This window comes from Protopterus annectens, chromosome 8.part1 (genome assembly GCF_019279795.1).
Source record: "Protopterus annectens isolate FY-2018-M chromosome 8.part1, PAN1.0, whole genome shotgun sequence".
Lineage (NCBI taxonomy): Eukaryota > Metazoa > Chordata > Ceratodontiformes > Protopteridae > Protopterus > Protopterus annectens.
The window spans coordinates 233432284-233451327 of NC_056742.1; the positions used below are offsets into that span (position 1 = coordinate 233432284).

The following is a 19044-nucleotide window of genomic DNA, read 5'->3' on the forward strand; positions in this document are numbered from 1 at the left end:
GAGAGGAATCATGACCCTTTGCAAATCTGTCCTACATACAGTATGTGTGTGTGTAGAGTTTGGGAAGGGCAATAGCTGTGTGTCTTGACATTTACTTAAGGTGTCTTATGATAAATTGCTTTTGCTGCTGTTGTATGCTGTGCAGTGGTTGTATAAACATAGTTTGTGTTTCATCACTATTCTTGATGACATATCATGTTCATTCAAGACAGATGGCAGACTTTACAAAGGACAAGTCTTCACATCACATATATTCAAAATCCTTATGGACACAGATGATTGCATTCCACTTTTGAAAGATGTTCTCTGTTATTTTGTAAAGTATATTGGATATATTTAATGGTGATAGATACAAATCCATGCTGTGCTTTCATCCAAAATAGTCAGTAGCTGTCTGCATTGTAGAAGGAGTCAGGGAACAGAAATTGTGTGACCATGCTCACTAGTAGGTGACCACTATCTAGGAATAAAGGTAATTTAATTAAGGAGAAGATCTGGAGTACTTTTAGTGAAGGATTTTGTGACTTTTTGGACAGATTGTTGGTAAGGGTGAATTTCTTGGGAGGAAATACTGAGTTAGATAGTGAGGTTTCTTGTGTTGGCATTAATGTTATAATTGTTAATATATTTCCCCACAAGGTTGTAGAATAGTTGTATGTGTCAAATGCAGGTGCTATATGATGATTTTTTTGAGATACAAAAAGTTGTGAAAGGGAGGTTAAGAATATTGAAGAAAATAGTGGGGTGGGATTTGTTGGATTTTAGAAAGTTTGCAGCAGTATTCAATATGTCACAAAGATTGAGTGGGTTATAAAATAGAATGTGCAAGGGAGCTTATGGGAAGATAAATTTGGTGAATGCAAATGCCTGGATAAAGATGGTGATGGAAAGTATAGAGAGTGATTTATCAAAACTGTATTTCAGCAACTAGTATTAACTTTAAATCAATCTTGTATGGTTTGTTGGTTTTTTCTATACAAAACTAGCTCAGTGTTATGTCTTGAGTACTGACTCAGCTTTATTAACAAAGAAGTGGTTTTTAGATACTTATTTAATTTCATGTATTTATATACACATACATTTATTTGATTGTATATAAATATAGAACACTTCTTCTTTTTATATATATATATATATATATATATACCTTTTTGCTGCTAAAAGTTGTGCGTTTCTACTTTATTGTTTTTAAACTTTCTTAATTTGTTAATTGATACTTTAGTTGATGATTTTAGTGACGTGAGTGTATAAATATGTAAATTAATTAAGGTGTTGAATGTCTGAGGAAGTTGCTCAAACATTGAGCGACGAAAAGCGCTTTACGTTTACCTGCAATAAACCTGTGTGTTTCTGTCTTCAGTGATGCGTTGGATCATTTTTAGTGTATTTGGTTTGTTTAAAGTACTGAGCTTGTCTTCCGTGGTTTTTATGGCATCTAACGGTCACAGTGAAGAAGAGGAAGCAATTCCTCCTTCTCAAAACACTACGAGAAATAGATCTCCTTGCGACGATGATATGAATTTAACAGCTCTGATTCTGGCTCTTACGGAGAGGGTCGACAAGCTGTCTTCACGTCTCGACTCTCAACTTGGTGCAGCTGATTCTACTGATTCACAACTACTTGATACCGGCAACTTGTCAGCCTCCATTCCTTTAGGACAGTGTACACCACCTACGTTATCTGCAGCTAACATCCCTAGTACACTGAACCTTTCGCAAGTTAACAACAACGAAACGCAACCTTTGGTACCTAATACAAGTACTTCTGTTTCCAGCGAGCAGAATAACCAGTCTCACTCCATCAATAATAACATCTCTAATTCCACCTCTGAAACTGCTTTACAAGGGCAAACTAGTTTGAACGGCGTTGGAGGGCTTATTGGAGCTCCCGTTTTTAAGGATTGGATCAACGACACCTACAACCTTAACTTTAACCACCAGAATGACACGGAGCAACCGGCTCCCAACGCGGATATTCAAGAGGTGAGTGAGAAAGAATTCACAAGTAATCTGAAACTTTTAGATGTTAAATTGCTGAAAATCAAAAAACTCCAGCTGGAAGTTAACTACTTCCAAGAGTGTTGTAGACTACGGATAGTGCCTAAAGGCTTAAGGCACCATGTCTACCCAACTGGACTGCTAGCTAACTCTTTGTTTCATCTTGAGTTAATGAACTTATTCAATGAACAAGGTCTTGCGCTTATGGAGTGCATGATTAAACACTATAGACTCCAAATAACGGAACTTTGTAAAGAAGTTGATGCATTGAACAACTTGATTACGAATCATATAGAATTCATTAGATATAAATTTGATTATGATAGAATTTTCACATCTATCGATCAACTTTTAAATAAGTTAAAGTTTACTAAAAACAAAAAATTAAACAGAGACAGACTTGCTTATGACCACGGAAAAGCATACCCTAAACCACCAGGGTTTCTAAATGTTTCTACTGACACTACTGTTAATGACACCGGCATGTTAGAGACATTTATTGACGAACAAGAGTCCAGTCTTGAACCTGATACACGGACTTCGATGAACAGATCTAATAATAGAAGCAACAACACCTGGGCTGGCCGTTTGAGAAACGGAAGACAATTTACACCTAATAGGGGCCACCAGAGTGGCCAACTGACTTGTTCTGCAAATCATGGAAATAATTATGATAACCAGAACCTGGGTGCTATACCTAAGAGGCACTATGTTAACAACTACAATTACAACAACCAGCAGAGTTTACACCAACAACAACAACAAAAAAAACAATTCGGTCCAACCAACAAACCGAAGAGATAAACCAAGAAGGGTCAACCCCTGTGATTATTCACAATAAAGCAGGGGATTTTGTGATTTATAATTTTTCATGTATTAATATTGAACCTTCCTTGGTTGACCTCTTCTCTAGAGGACAATCTTTTGTACCTGGTAAATGTATGGACCTGGTACAATGTATTAAGGATATTAAATTATTTGTTAGGAAACTCAACCTTAGTATTCTCTTAGGACATTCTCAATCAGTTAACCAACCACTTAAGGTAGTTAGTGAATACAACCCCATGCTACATCCAACTTTGTCTACATTTGAACAAATTATGGAATTAGACCTGCGTAGTATTAGTGATAGTTCACACAAAGGAATTTTCAGGAATACTGGGCAGAGAAGAAACATTAGTAAGGAAGAATACGCAGCCTTATCTACTTTTAAAACACTTAATATTAGAGCTATTAAACCAGACAAAGGCGGGGGACTTACTTTATTTGACAATTTTGATTATAGTGACAGAGTTGAAAACATCTTGTCAAATGATACATATAAAGAAGTATCTTTAAACGAGTTAAACACCGCGTATATAATGATTAAAAGTTACTATAGTGACTTATTTATGGACGGTTACATTGATTTGAACAGTTATCATTATATTACTACCAAATGGCCAAAGATCCCAATTATGTTTGCAACACCTAAAATACATAAAAATATTTCTAACCCCCCATTTAGACCACTTATAGACAGCCGAGACTCTATAACGTATGCATCAGCTAAACTAGTGGACAACATTTTAAAAAAATATTTAGTGACTGAAGTTCAAATTTGTAAAGATTCATGGTCATTTTTGAGGAATCTTGATAGTATAATATTCAATGAAGACCATAACTTCGTCACTATTGACGTTATTGACTTATATACGTCAATTCCTCACTTAGAGGCTATAGAGTGGGTTAATTTATTTCTTAACAAGAAAGGAGCTTCAACCAATGAAATATTTACAGTAACAACTTTAATTGACATCATCTTGACTAATAATTTTTTTACTTTTAATGACAAATTGTATTTGCAAAAATGCGGTGTTGCAATGGGGTCGCCATGTGGGGCCAGTTTAGCGAATACAGTCATGGCATACTGGGAACATCAGTTTATTTTTAACAACAATGAATGGACTTCTTCCATTAAGTATTATACCCGCTTCCTGGACGATATTTTTATTCTATTTGAAGGAGACCAAAGAAAAGCAGATAAGTTGTTAAACTTTTTTAACAGTACTACCGGGTTTTTTAAATTCACTTCCAATTTCCAACTATATTCTATTGACTACTTGGATGTGAATTTATCTAAAGATCTTGTTAACAACCAGTACTTTTCTAGAATACATAGAAAAGAAACTCACTGTAATTCTTACTTGCATTTCACTAGTCTCCATCCGATCTCACAGAAAAAGTCTATAGTTAAGGGCCAACTAATACGAGCAGCCCGTATGACTACTTATGGTAGAGACTTTGAATCTGAATGTGAACTACTCACAACCTTTTTTAGTGAGAGAGGTTATCCTATTGAGTTTTTAGAAGAAATAGTCCACGAAGTGAGATTTAAAAGACTTAATGGTACTATTGTTCCCATTCTTAACCAGTCCTCTGGTCAGAGTATACACTCAACAACAGTAGACAATCAATTGCATTCTTCAGAAGAAACAGAGACTTTAGATAGTAAAACACAACTAAGTAATGATTTTAAACTTAGTTTTATTACTACTTTTAATATGGATAGTGACCTTATCAAAAAATTGCTATTTAAAAACTGGTCATTAATTCAACAAGACAAGAGTATTTCCAACAAACTTGTTGAATACCCTAGAATTGTATACAGAAGGGGCTACAATTTGAAAAACACCTTGGAAAACAATTCTAACAAGAATTTCAGTAAAAAGAAGGGAATGAAAATTTGTGAAAATTGTAGCATGTGTAAATATATGTATAGTGGAGAATGTGTAACCATTAACAACAAGAAGTATGGAATTAGATATAAACTAAACTGTTCTTCAAGACTAATAGTGTACGTGGCTTCATGCACACTTTGTTCAGCTTTCTATATAGGAAAGACTGAAAGACAGTTTAAAGAAAGAGTTTATGAACATACATATGCCATACAGAATAACAAAGCGGAAAACGCTTTAGTTAAACACATATCAATTCATCCAGGGCACAGCTTTAAATTTACAGCACTGGACCAAATTCAGACAAATATTAGAGGTGGCCCATATAATTTATTGTTAGAAGAGTGAGAACTTACTTGGCAATGGCGTACTAATGCTTTTTGTTACCCAGGCTTAAACGACCATTGCAATATAGGCTGCCTACTTAAATTAAGAAGTCTGAATAGAAATTAAGAATACTAAGTACTATTTAGATACATTAGTTTTTTATACTAGCTTTATTTAAAACCTCAGCTTGTATGAAATATTTATTTATACTTACTTTCTTACTTGTTTTAATTTTTTAGACATCTATTAGTTACTTTTGTACTCAGTGTTTTTTCCAGTTGCATACTGAGTTTTGCTTCTGTATTGTTAAATTATTGTATTCAACAAGTATTGAGTGTGTGTTCAGATACAAGTTAAGACACATCTTATTAATATCTTAACTTAAGAAGTATAGGTATATGTATGTATACACATTATAGTCTTTAAAATTTCTTTTACTTAACATAATTACTATATATATATTTTAAACCTTTTATATACAAGTTTTATTTATTTACATATTTACATACATTTATACAACACAATCATAACAATATATAATACAACATAATAATATAATATGATGTAATTCATATGTATACATATTTTTATATATATTTTTTCTATTAATTATTACACATATACATTTATGTATATATACACATTTTTTATGGTTATAAATATGGTTTAACTTGTTTATATACATGTACTCATATTATAGGTTTATTTTTGCTGTTTTATTAATGAATGCATTACTTTCACAATAACAATATTTAATTACTATTTGTTTTCCATACTTAGTTTTAAATAACTATTTAATATAATTATATAAGCCCTTGTTTAAACTACTACCTTTTAGATTACTTATTTTTGTTTTTTATACATACATATTACTTTAAAAGACTCTTCTTCTTGACTTATAAGACCAGTCTGATTTAGATGAATGCACTGATTTATCAAAACTGTATTTCAGCAACTAGTATTAACTTTAAATCAATCTTGTATGGTTTGTTGGTTTTTTCTATACAAAACTAGCTCAGTGTTATGTCTTGAGTACTGACTCAGCTTTATTAACAAAGAAGTGGTTTTTAGATACTTATTTAATTTCATGTATTTATATACACATACATTTATTTGATTGTATATAAATATAGAACACTTCTTCTTTTTATATATATATATATATATATATATATACCTTTTTGCTGCTAAAAGTTGTGTGTTTCTACTTTATTGTTTTTAAACTTTCTTAATTTGTTAATTGATACTTTAGTTAATGATTTTAGTGACGTGAGTGTATAAATATGTAAATTAATTAAGGTGTTGAATGTCTGAGGAAGTTGCTCAAACATTGAGCGACGAAAAGCGCTTTACGTTTACCTGCAATAAACCTGTGTGTTTCTGTCTTCAGTGACGCGTTGGATCATTTTTAGTGTATTAAGTATAGAGAGTGAGGCAAACAGGAGAACAGGAGGGGTTCTGAATGTATGTGGGTTATGCAGCCAAGGAAAAGGGTTAAAAAAAGGGAGGAAGGGCTGTGAAGTGGGCTTGAGAAAGTGGGAATGGAGTGAGAAGGTTTGGGAATGTAATGGAGGATGAAAAAGAGGGACTAGTTCCCTACCTAGATGCAAGACAGTGATTTAATTTGCTGGAATGAGACTGTCTAAAGCACTAAATTGTGGTCATTAGTGTAGCTGAAAAGGTGCATCACCTGAGAATTCAGATACAGGAGATGAGGAGATGAAGAATATAAGTAGGACATGATGGCTTCAGTACAGAAGAAAAGAATAGGATTAATAAATAGGGAACTGTGGGGGCAGAAGGGTAAGGGAGATGAAGGCTTTGAAAAAGTAAACTGCAGACAAAGGAGGAGGTTTGGGAATGATAAGAGAGTTAAGGGCAATTGGAATAATGCATGACGTACTGTTGCTGCACTGGTGGTACAGGACACCGGTAAGAATCAAGGATGGTGACATCAGGAAAATACTTATCATTAGAGATGTGGAAGGAAGACAGATAGTAACGTATGTAGTATACCAAAAGTGCAGTGTAGACAAATGGTCCCACCAACCAAAAATCAGCATTACAGTATAAAAACTGGAAGGACCAAACCACAGCCAAGAATAAAAAGAACAGTTTTAATGGTGAGCACTTTTGCAGCATACCATGCCGCTTCATCAGACAAAATTTCATGCACTTGAACCTTCATTTTAAAATATAGCACAACCAATAAAATCACTAGAACAATTAACCATGCAAATGTCATGATAAACACAATTGAAACCTTCACTCTAAGATTACCTAGCTAAGTCCCTATCTTCTAAAACAGGTTTAATGGAAACGTTGTCACTGATACCTCTCCCCATAGCAGCTCTCATTCTAATTATCCATTTCAACTCTGATGTTTCAGCGTTATTTCTAATGTCTCCCCCTCTTTCATTGATGAAAATTCTCTCAATGACCATTGGTTGTGCTATATTTTAAAATGAAGGTTTGGTCCTTCCAGACAGTAACTTATGTTTATGGTAAGGGTATCAGCGGGTGATAATGGGGTGTGATAGGAGGTGACCCTTCTCTGAAAAGAAGTCTATAGATATCATATGGAGACTGCTTGGTATTTCTGTGTGTCTACAGTGGAGACTGAGGGTATTCATTGGAGAGAGTAGAGCTACAGTAAAAGGCAGGCTGAGTAAAGAAGTTTGTATCACAGGGCTTTAAAGAAGTGAGTGGAGAGCAGTGAAAAAGTGGAGGTTATTCTAGGGCAGGTCCAACAGAATGAGAAGACTGAGGAGCTCATAAACAGGACAGATTTCTGTGATGTATGGGGTCTGAGTGAGAATTTAGTGAAAAATTAACTGCTTGAAGAAAAGGCATGGAAAGGGCATGGAGGAGGTGGAGCTGAGTGGTATATATCGAGGGTAAAGTCAATAGTTTGCAGATAGGGGGTTGATTTCTTTGGAATGGAAGGTTTATTTGATGATAACTCCTCATTTGGACATGGATTTGTAAGAGGGAAGGGGCGTTCAAATATCCTAAGTGGATGGTTCATCGTAGGACATCTGGGTGGTTTAAGCTCTTGTAGGGGGATGATGATAAGATGATAATGAGGTGGACCTGACTGAAGTCAGCTTTGCAAGATGGAAGGGGGGGGCAGCAATATTAAGTTGTACTTCTCAAAAGTAATAGTTAGTGCACAAGCATACCATGAACATTTGTGTATTTAGCTTTGCTTTTAAGATGGCATTAGATAACTAATTGCTGACAGAGTTTCTGTAAAATGAACAGCTCTTGAAGCTATTTCAGTAAAAAGAATTTATAACAAAACATCACTGCACAAGATACTGAAGCACAACCAAGATCTGAAAATTTCTGGCTTGGGAGCATATGTCATTTTTGTTTTCATGTGTTATGCCTAGTTGATCTTTGCTTAATTGTGGCAGGGACAGGTCTATATTGAATCAGCAAATGCTTAAAAAAGCGAATGCTGATTCATTGACCCTATTTAAGCGAAAGCTTACAATCCCGAACACTCAGAACAGCGATTTTTTTTCCCAGGGAAAAAAATCGCTGTTCCACAAAAAAAAAATCTTAAAACAGTATATAAGCCCCCCCACACCCCCTACTTAAATATACCAACTCTGAGATTGCACCACAGTGGAGGAAATGGCAAACTCCCAAAACCGGTCCAGCGATTTTTTTTCCTGGGAAAAAAAAATCGCTGTTCCGGGTGTTTGGAATTGTAAGCTTTCACTTACATAGGGTTGATGAATCAGCATTCGCTTTTTTAAACTTTCAAATATAGACCTACAGGGACAAAAGTCAACATTTCCAAATTAAGGGCCATGGTGCACTACTGGAAAATGTGGGAGGGGTTACTTAGGTGAGGGTGACTGCTGCCCTCGATGAAGCAGTTTTAAGTTCATAAGTTCATAGGTGTTTACTAAGCTAATGACCACAAGAGCCTTTTTAAGCCTAGCCATGCATCCCTAATTTCTGATAAGTTCTGATACCCTTAATAATTGTAAGCAGGGGTTTGGGAGATGAAACATTTACAAGCAGATGAACCACTTACAGGTTGCCTGTGTCCATTAGAGACATAGCTGCTACATCAGGGATGGATTTCCTGTTTTTTACCCAATTGTCCAAGTTGCCAGGGGTCTTTATCTCAAGTAACAACTCCATGATAACCACAATTAGACAGAGCTGACTCATGCATCAGCTGCTGTCATCTGTGTGAATCTCACTTATGGTAGTGAAGCAGGATCTGACATTGCAGACAAAGCCCTTTGTTTAACAGGGACTTTACCTCATCATTCTTACCTATAGTCACAGTAATAATAATAATAATAATAATAATAATAATAATAATAATAATAATAATGCAGGTACAACAGACATAAATGACAATTTTTTTTCAGCATGTTCATTGGGCTTGCTCTGCATGATGGAGCAAGGATCTCATAAATTGGGAAAACATCTGAATAGAGCTTCTACTCCATCGTATTGAGAGAAACTGAGTGAGGAGTTTCAGCTTCTTGTGACCCTGTCCACTGGTTAACATCTTCATCTTTTTTTTCCTAAAGCTCACTTGAACAAGTCAGTGATTCATCTACCTTTTACCCCACTGGTACATTTGTTCCTCTTTTGGTAACATAACTGGTCCCTTGGGGGTGATCACCTGTCTCCCCATTCCAGATCACACCAGGTACCTTGCCAGGGGTCTATATTAGAACATAGAAGTCTTGAAACTTTTAATGTTCTAATATCAACCCCTATTCAGCGAACGCTGAAAATAGCAAAGCTGCAGAACACCAATTTTTTTCTTAGGGAAAGAATTTGGTTGGCCATTTCTGTGGTTTTGCTATTTTCAGCACTGTGGTGGAACGCTATGGGTCGAGTTCAGGTAAGTGTGCGATTGTGTGGACGTGAGCATTAGGGCATGGGTTAGGTGAGTTAGGGTTAGGGTGCGGGTCAGGTAAGTGTGCAGTTGTGTGGACGTGAGGGTTAGGGCATGGGTTAGGTGAGTTATGGTTAGGGCGCGGGTCATGTAAGTGTGCGATTGTGTGGACGTGAGGATTAGGGCGGGGTAGGTGAATTAGGGCTAGGGTGCGGGTGAGGTGAGTGTGCAATAGTGACGGACCTTAGGGTTAGGGTTTGGGTTAAGGGAAGTGGATAGATAGTAGTGTATGTACAGTTTAGTGTAGGGTTAGATGTAGGATTTTAAGTGTATGTGTGTGGATTGCTGATTTTTTGGTGTGCTTGTGTTGTGTATATGTGTTTCGGAACAGCAAATGTTTTCCCTGGGAAAAAATTTGCTGTTCTGAATGTTCGATATGTTAGGCATTCACTGAATAGGGGTCAATATTAGAACATTCGAAGTTTTAAAATTTCGGTGTTCTAATATAAACCCGCTTGCCAGGCAATGATCCTATGATATACTTGTTAACTGCCACCAAGCTCTAAAGTTTCCTCATTCAGGATGAAGGCTAGACTCATCCTCTCCATGGGTTGAGAGTCCTACTGCTTCAAAGAATAAGGGCTGCTGTTCAGAAATAAGTAAGGATGGCATTATATTTAAAATGGCCACCATACCAAAAATGTAGTTTGCAGATTATTCAGTGAATTTCATACTAGCTGAGTCAGCCCTGGGAGCCTTAAATATAAATTTAATTTTACTATTGAAGTAGAGATGCTATTTCTGTCTAGTGAAAGCATGCAGCAATTTGTGCAAGCCTCTTAGCAACTTAAGTCTCCCTTGGCAAACTGCCCATATTGTGAAGAAATCCAAAACATTAAAAAGAGAGTGCTCAATTCTGGCCAGAACCCTGGCTCATTCTAAGTTACTTGGATAGTTGAGCATATGGACAGCCCTTAATTTTAGGACCTAGTTTGGGAGTGGATATAGAAACTTGTGCTGAGCTGAGACTGTAGCTGCAAGTAGTTACGTAGCATGCTTGATTACCAATTACAAGGGGATTGCTTAAAATGGAGTTGTAACCAGCGCCTGCTATTCCAAGTGATTTAGCTAATGTCTGGGAATTTTGTTTCTTAGGCACTAGCAGATATTGACCTAGGCCACAATGAACGCATGGAGCATCAATAGCGGGACTAATCTGTAGGCCTAACTAGCAGTCACGGATGTCTTTTATAACCAGTTAGTCATGATAACTTGTCCCTCATCACAGTGGCTCTTTTATGAAGATCATTTTTAACTAACCAATGAAAGAAGTGCAGTTCTAGACATGGTGCACCACCTTTTCCTAATTTGCTGTCACTGCAATGATTCTCTTGAAGTAATTCATGAATAATCTAAACTGCAGAAGAGCAAAAGGTTAACTTATACAATAAAACTAAACCAAGAAGGCTACTAAAAAAGTAGCTAATGATTTTTTTCATGAGTTCACCTTGGACCTTTCTAAAGCCTTGTATCAACATAATGATCAGGAAAACTGCTTATTGATATTACTGCAACTTGTTCTGGGACATGTGACTTTTTAAATTGTAAAAGTTGTTCAGCAAGTTCATTTTGTAAGTAATCTGTTCGCAACTGAAACCCCATTGTTGGAGAATAAATAGATTTATCACAGTTACTCACTCCATTATGTATTTCTTAACTTGGTTTAATTGTGCCATTTAGAAAATCTTTCCAATAAACATGTTCAGGAAAATAAAGCATAACATTTTCTACTGCATTTAGGAAGCACATTGCCTTGTATACTGATAAATTATTGCTCAGGGTAAGATAGAATCATCAGCAATATTTTTCAATTTTAGAATTCTGGATAATTCTACTGTACATGTTTTGACAGTAACACTTATTTTAATCATTTTTATGCCAACATTAGATCTCAGAGTGCCTCTCTGTGAAAACGGAAGTAAAGATTAATATGCCAGCTTATTGGTAGCCAGTTTCTTTTTATGCAAATCAGCTGTATGTCTTCAAATTCAGTTTTAAGTTATTTTAACAAGGCACTATTAAGAATAATTAAAACATACAACCATAGCAGATAAAAATTATTCAACAATAAGTGAAAATAATACTTCAGCCAATAAAACTAAAATGAAAGCATTAAAAAGTAATAGTCTGATAGACAAAAAACAAAATACTAAAAGAACAACCTAAACTGATGAGACTCCATCTCATCCAAATCCCAGTTCAAACAGAAAATCTTCAAAGTTCTGCAAAAGCACATCTGTTTAAGCTACTCTATCAGGTGTTGTGAGAAAAAGGTTTCAGAAGTGTGGGATCAGATATGTAAAACAGCCATATCCCATCGTTAGTTTCAAACCACATCTGTAAAACCATCAACAAGTCCTGGGCAGCAGAGTGCAAACCCTATTGAGAGTAATACAGGAATATAAGCTACTGCAGGTAATAGGGACCAACATTTTAATGATTACACAAAAAGAGAATGTGAGTCAATGCAATTGCCACAGACCAAACATATTATAATGGTAGCAAAGTGTACCAGTAAGTAGCCAGAAAGCAATACTGCATACCACTAAGAAGCCTGGCAGGGTAGTTTTGCAAAAGCTACAAGTGGCTAAATTCAGTGTCAGCAATTCTCAAGTAATGGTTACTACAGTAGTCCAAGCAGGATAAGATCAGTGTATGAATGACTTCTAAGAGGTCAGCTTAAGGAATAAAGTACTTGATCCTGAAGATATTCAGTACCTAGAAATATAAATGATTTCACCATTGCTGACACTTGGTCCTTAAATGTTATCCAGCTATCGAGAATCACACTTACATTACACACCTTGCTAACAAATTCAAGCTTAATTCCAGCATAGAAAATGTATGGAAGATGAGTAAAGTCAATTAATCCTTCATGAAAGAACCCCCCAAAGTAAATTTAACTGCCGTGGCTTCAATTCTGGAAGTGCTTAGTATCAATTGATTAAAAGTGAGTTTGCAAAACATCACAGCTACCATGGGTTTCACCTATATTCTAGCACATTCTAAAACAAAGTGATAGTACTTTGGGGACCTAGAAACAAACATGATCCTCCCATATAATGTTTACATAATGTTTCTTAAGAAAGTAAGGAAAATCAAATGCATTAAAACTACTTATTTATTGACCAGGCAAACATCAACTTTTTTGAGCATGATACATTTCTGCAAGGAAGTAAATTGCCTAGCTAGTCATATCAATTCACAGCATATCCTTCACTCTCCAACACCTTCTATCTTCATGGTAGAATTTGCCAGTATTTCCAAACTACGAACACACAACAACTTACCAAAACTCCCACCCCTTTAGCCTTACCATTCTATTACCTAAACAAAATTTCCCCAAAACAAATGGGCATCTAATACAATCAAAGTTTTTTGTTGCTCACTTGGCTCTGATGGTATCCTTCCTAGGTTCCTTAAACAATATGGAGGCATGATCTTACAACATATCTAGCCTATAATTTAGCTTCTCACAATTACAAGAAGATTTTTCTGATATCTGGAGAGAGACAAAATCCTGCAGTTACCCCCATCCCCAAATTTGCCAAACCATCCAGCAGGATCATACCTACATTGCACATTTCTAACCTATATAACTCCTGCCTCATCTTGGCAAACTACTTAAAAAAGCAATAAACAAAGCTCTGCTCTCTTTTCTCCACCAAAAAACATATCCTGTCATCAGCAAGATTTCATAAAACACAGAAGTACCCAAACTGCACTACCCATAATTACTGATACAATACTCCCCAACATTAACAATGGTAACCATAAAGGGACCTTATTTATAGATTTATCTGAAGTCTTCAGCTCAGTCATCCATTCAGTACTACTTAACTCATTTAGAATTACAAGTTTTGGACCTCATCAGGTCAAATGGTTTTCCAGTTCCCTTTCCTATAGTGCCCTTACAATAAAACAGAATAGTTCCCTCTCTCTACCGCAAAAGCTCACTCTCAGTGGTCCTTAAGAGTAAATCCTCACCCCTATCCTTTTCCGGATATTCATTACATACCAACATAAAACAACAAATAGCACATTTCATGTCAATGACATAGTTTTCTACAACATATCTCCAGCTATGACACTATACTACAAAGACTCCAGCATAGCATCTAAATCCTCCACCATGGTAGTTTGACCAACAACTTGCAATGAACACCAAAAAATCAAAATAAAGTTCTTATGTACTTCTCAATATAAATCACAAATCCATTCTAGCCCACATATTCTACCAGCCAACCAAATGAGCATGTCCTCTACTTTAAATATCTAGCGGTCATTCTTCACCTTAGCTTAAATGTCACTACATATCATCAAATTTAAAAGTAAAAACTAGTACTGCTGTCATTGTATACCACAATATCTCAAAACGTCAAATGCCAGATGGAAGAAATATTATTGGAAAAAATAGTTTAAGCACAGTTACAATATGTCCTACCACTATTCACTCATGCTGCCACAAAATAGCTCAAAGCTCTTCAGACTCTTTCAAAAAAATTGCAGTCAACCTCCACTCTCCTAAAGGTGAACACCACTGTACCACTCTCCAATGAATTAACTGGCTCCCTATAAACTAGCATGCAGACCTATTACTCCTCTGCTTTATCCACAAAGCACTTCACACTGGCTCTAGCTCCTCCCCTTAGCCACGTGTTGGCCTTCAAGAACATTCCATTACCAACTTAGCTACTAAGCCAATTGCATGTCAGTACTGAGCAGACCTACTAACTCACTTTCATTTAGAGATCATACTTTTCTTATACTGCCACTAAGTATATAGAATTTTCTTCTATATGAAACTTGTGAATATATAAGAATAAATGAATAATTATTACAATAATGCCTGCAGCATGGTATTACTTACAACCTATTATCTTAATTTAAGTATAGTACCCCTTGCTGTAGCATCCATTAAAGTGCCCAAGTACAAAAGCTATAAATAGAATTTTAAAATACTATTCACTATAGTTTATTAAATTCTCTTTCTTTTTGCAGGCCACAGCAAAATCATTATGTTTAGAAGAGTGTTCCTGGTTTGCTTGACATTATCGTATGCAAATAGTACTTTAGTTTTTGAAGACACAAATGGTTATCTGGAAAACTCACTAAAGAGCAACAACAAACCGGGTCGTGTTAAAAGAGAATGGATATGGAATCGGATGACTGTGCCTGAAAATTCACATGTACTTCCAAATTGTATTGGCAAAGTAAGAGTTTTTTTTTTTTTACTGTCATTACCTTGTTACTGCAATATAACTACTAATATGAACAAGGATAAATTAAATCTGTGGTAAAGTACTGGACAAGATCATGCTGTTTGTTGAAACATCAAACTGGATGGTGAAGAAAAAAATGCAGAACTCCTATTACATTTTCTCAAATCACTGAGAAGAAAGTGAAAACTGATCTTTTTAAGTGACTGGCACTTGGTGGTAGCAATAAGTATAACAACAGCAATGGAAATGTGAGTAGAAATGGTGTTGTACAACAAATTATCTGTATATGTGATAGTGACTGTGATCCTATTCTATGTCAACTGCAAATAAGGGAGTGGTAAGTGTTTAATGGAACACAATACCAGAAATTTGCATTGTCACAATATGTTGCTTGCAATGCTTAAAACATTGCCTGTTTTATATTTGATTTGAAAAGTTGACTCTTTATTGCTAATCTTTCTTGAAGTAGGATACACTTTCAACAACAGGCTTCACTAGGAACAGGACATGGAAATTCTCAAGAGAGTCTGAATCTGAGGAAGGCTTTTGCATAGTTTCATTTTATTGGTAGCTAGAAAAAATTAGTAATGGAAATAAGCTGTCAAAGTGAAATTTAGTGCTATAAGTTCATAAACAGTATTAACAGCGTTAAGGCCTAAAGGCCAACTAGGAACACTGATTCTTTCAAATGTGGAGTATATACAGCTTTCTCTCATCCAGTTATCTAAAGACTTCTTACCCATTTCCACATTACTACCTAAACAAATATTAATTGGTATACTATTCCATAACTTAACCATAGCATTAATGACATGAGAATGTTTTCTTTTAGCTTTACATAATTGTGTTTGAAAATTTATATTACTGTGTCATAATATTTTATCACATGTAAAAATTTCCATATTGACATTGCCTGCAGAACAGGTTGATGAAACACATTGAAACCAAGTATTCCCCCTTATCAGTCTATATCCAATAGAATAAAGTTTTAAGCTTCTGCATCTATCTTCATAACCCATGCTTTTTAACAGAAATGATTCCTTTTATAAAATTGCTCTGTACATCCTCCAATGTTTTATTTGACCTTTTCTATGTGCACAGAAACACTATTGCACTCTAATACTGGTCTAATAAACAATGTTAAGACAACATTTAAACACTCTTCATCTCATGTTATTAAAATTGTTAGAAAATACACATTTTTCATTTTGTGATTACAAATATTTCTACTATGTTCTTCAAAAAATAAATTTGAAAAAATCCTAATTCTTATGTTTGTATGATGATATGTCTTCTTTAACAGTAATATAGATAAACAAATTAGGTCATGTATTAAACTATTAGTAAAATACATAATATTATATTTTTCATTTGAAGCCCTACTGAAATTGACAGATTGGACAATGTTTTCAGATAGGAATTTAATGCCAAATAGTCTTTCTTTTCTGGCATAGTAAAATCAATTTTACAATCGTCCACATATTTATATATCCAAAATTCTTTATTCTTTGGAATTATAGTAAAGATCATATTAACTAATAATAACTGTCCTAGTACAGAACTCTGAGGTACTCCAGATTACACAGCAACAGATTTAAATGCTACACCTCTGAATTCTACATACTGTACCTTATTACAAAGCCAATTCATAAACCATTTTCTTACATATTCATTAACATCTAATGTTATAAGAGATTTTTTAATCAGATCAAAAGATAAGCTATCAAAAGCCTTGGAAAGATCTGAATATACTACCTCAGGTGATAGACCCCAAGTCCAAAGCTTCAATAAATACGTCATAAAACTAATTTTATCTCTTAAAGTTGAGCATGCTTTAACAAAATAATGCTGTTCCATATAAAATAAAGACAGATCTGTTCCTGTTATCCTCAATAACTCAATTATACATCTCTCGAAACATCATAAAATATAGATGTTAAGTTTATAGATCGGTAATTTTCACTCTTATTTATTCTGTTCTTATGAACTGGGGCTATATGAGAAGTTTTCCAGCCACTGGGTACATAACTTTCATATAGAAAATTACTAAAGAACATTTACACAACAGGAAGTAAGGTTGACTTAATGTTACTTAGTAATATTCCAGGGATTAGATCTGGTCCTATGGATGTTATCTTTTTTTTTATTTCATTAAGAGATTGTAAGATTAATTGTTTTGTAATTACAGTGTACTTATCATTCAAATCCCAATGCATGCCAACAATCTCTTCCATAAAACATCCTAACATTAAAGTTAGATGCAAGAAAAAACTATTAAGGTCATTCATTAGAAAGTATACTTGGATCACTAGTAACAATATCTTTTATTTTAAATATACTGGACATTTCAGACGTTACTACTTAACCAGACCTTGTGCTTCCATTATTTCTTAAAGTGTATTGTCTCAGTTTTTATAGCAAATATAAATAACTACTCCTCAGTAACTGGTGTAATTTCTGTATCATATACCATATCACATGTTTCATTGTTTAATTAAAAAATATGTAATTTTTGCAATTAAGTGTGTTGATAAGCACCATCCCTTGAAAGCTTTCTTGAAGTTGAAACTCCTGACATGACATCATGAAAGATTAAACTCACAATGTCTTGTAATAACCTCCGTTAGTGTATAAGCTACTATTTTTCATGTTAAATTCAGCAGCTTAAGGGGTGAGTTTTATACCCTCCTCTCAAGACAATTTGTCAGCTATGTCTCAAACCCTACATTGAAACGTAACTCATGTGATGATCTAATAGTGAAACTATAATAAAAGTAGGTATCTGTTCATCTAAATAAGCGTGTTGTTTTTAATTACCTAAAATGTTTTGCTGGTATATGCAGATCATTGCCAATACCTAAGTTGACATCATTTTGTGGGTGTGGTCATAAAAAATTGAGTCAACGATGAAACTAAAACATTAAACAAGTCATAATCTTTTGTTTTATTTTCAAACCATTGGCAGCTTTAAAATTAGAATTATATCCAAAATGAAATTAACTACAAAACACAGATATATGCGAAGTATAACGATATACTTTAAATATTCACCAGTGTCTGAAAATAATGCAAAACTGGTGTGATAGAGTAGCAATAATCCATGACTGGGCATGAGCAATGTTTGGTTTATTCATAGGTGGTGTGGTTTAATCAGTCGGGCAGAGACCCAGTGATAAAACAAAAAAGTCATCTTTACCCATACTCAAAATTTGATTGTTATTATTATGCAAAGTCATATTTAAAAAAAGGAAATTGCTTACATTTTTAAATAATGGCAGTGTGTTTTGGAACTTCTTTCCTTCTGCAGTATGTTGTCACTGTCTTGAGTGGCTGGGGCGGCTTAAAATTTTAAAACACATATGTGGAATACATACATGCTAATGCTTTCATAGTACATTAGGCTTGGTGAACTTTCTTCCACTTTTTCACTTTAAAGGAGTCAGGAGTGCTCACAGATTCTACCATTTATATGAGAATTGTTCAGACTCCTGAAATCCTGTTGGTGGGATGAAAATATTTTTATCATAATATTTTTTTTTATGTCTACATACCTTCAGGGAGGTCAGAAATTCTGTTTTCACCCAATACTTGCAATCATTTCATTTTCATCTACTAATAGAGCAAGGGATGTGGTGATTGTCGCTTTTATTTTTAATATCTACATTTGTTGGGATTGATTGATTGACACTCATTTTAGAAAGTTTATATCTGTGGGTACACAGAGACTAGCAGAGAGCTTTGCTTATGGTCCTTGTGAAAATAAATAATTGCACCTTTTTCTCCAGTCACAAGTACTTACAAATTTAGCAAATGAAATGTAAGGGATTGTTTATGAAGACTCACA

General features: G+C 34.8%; 1 protein-coding gene across 2 annotated transcripts in view; it reads left to right on the forward strand.

The window, feature by feature from the left end:
* Positions 1–19044, forward strand: part of CDH5 (cadherin 5) — a 452074-nt gene that overhangs the window by 99972 nt on the left and 333058 nt on the right. For both annotated transcript variants that reach the window (XM_044081819.1, XM_044081818.1), the window contains exon 2: positions 14980–15191. In XM_044081819.1, coding sequence (XP_043937754.1) covers positions 14997–15191 — 195 coding nt within the window. In that variant the 5' untranslated portion in view covers positions 14980–14996. The remainder of the gene's footprint in view (positions 1–14979; positions 15192–19044) is intronic.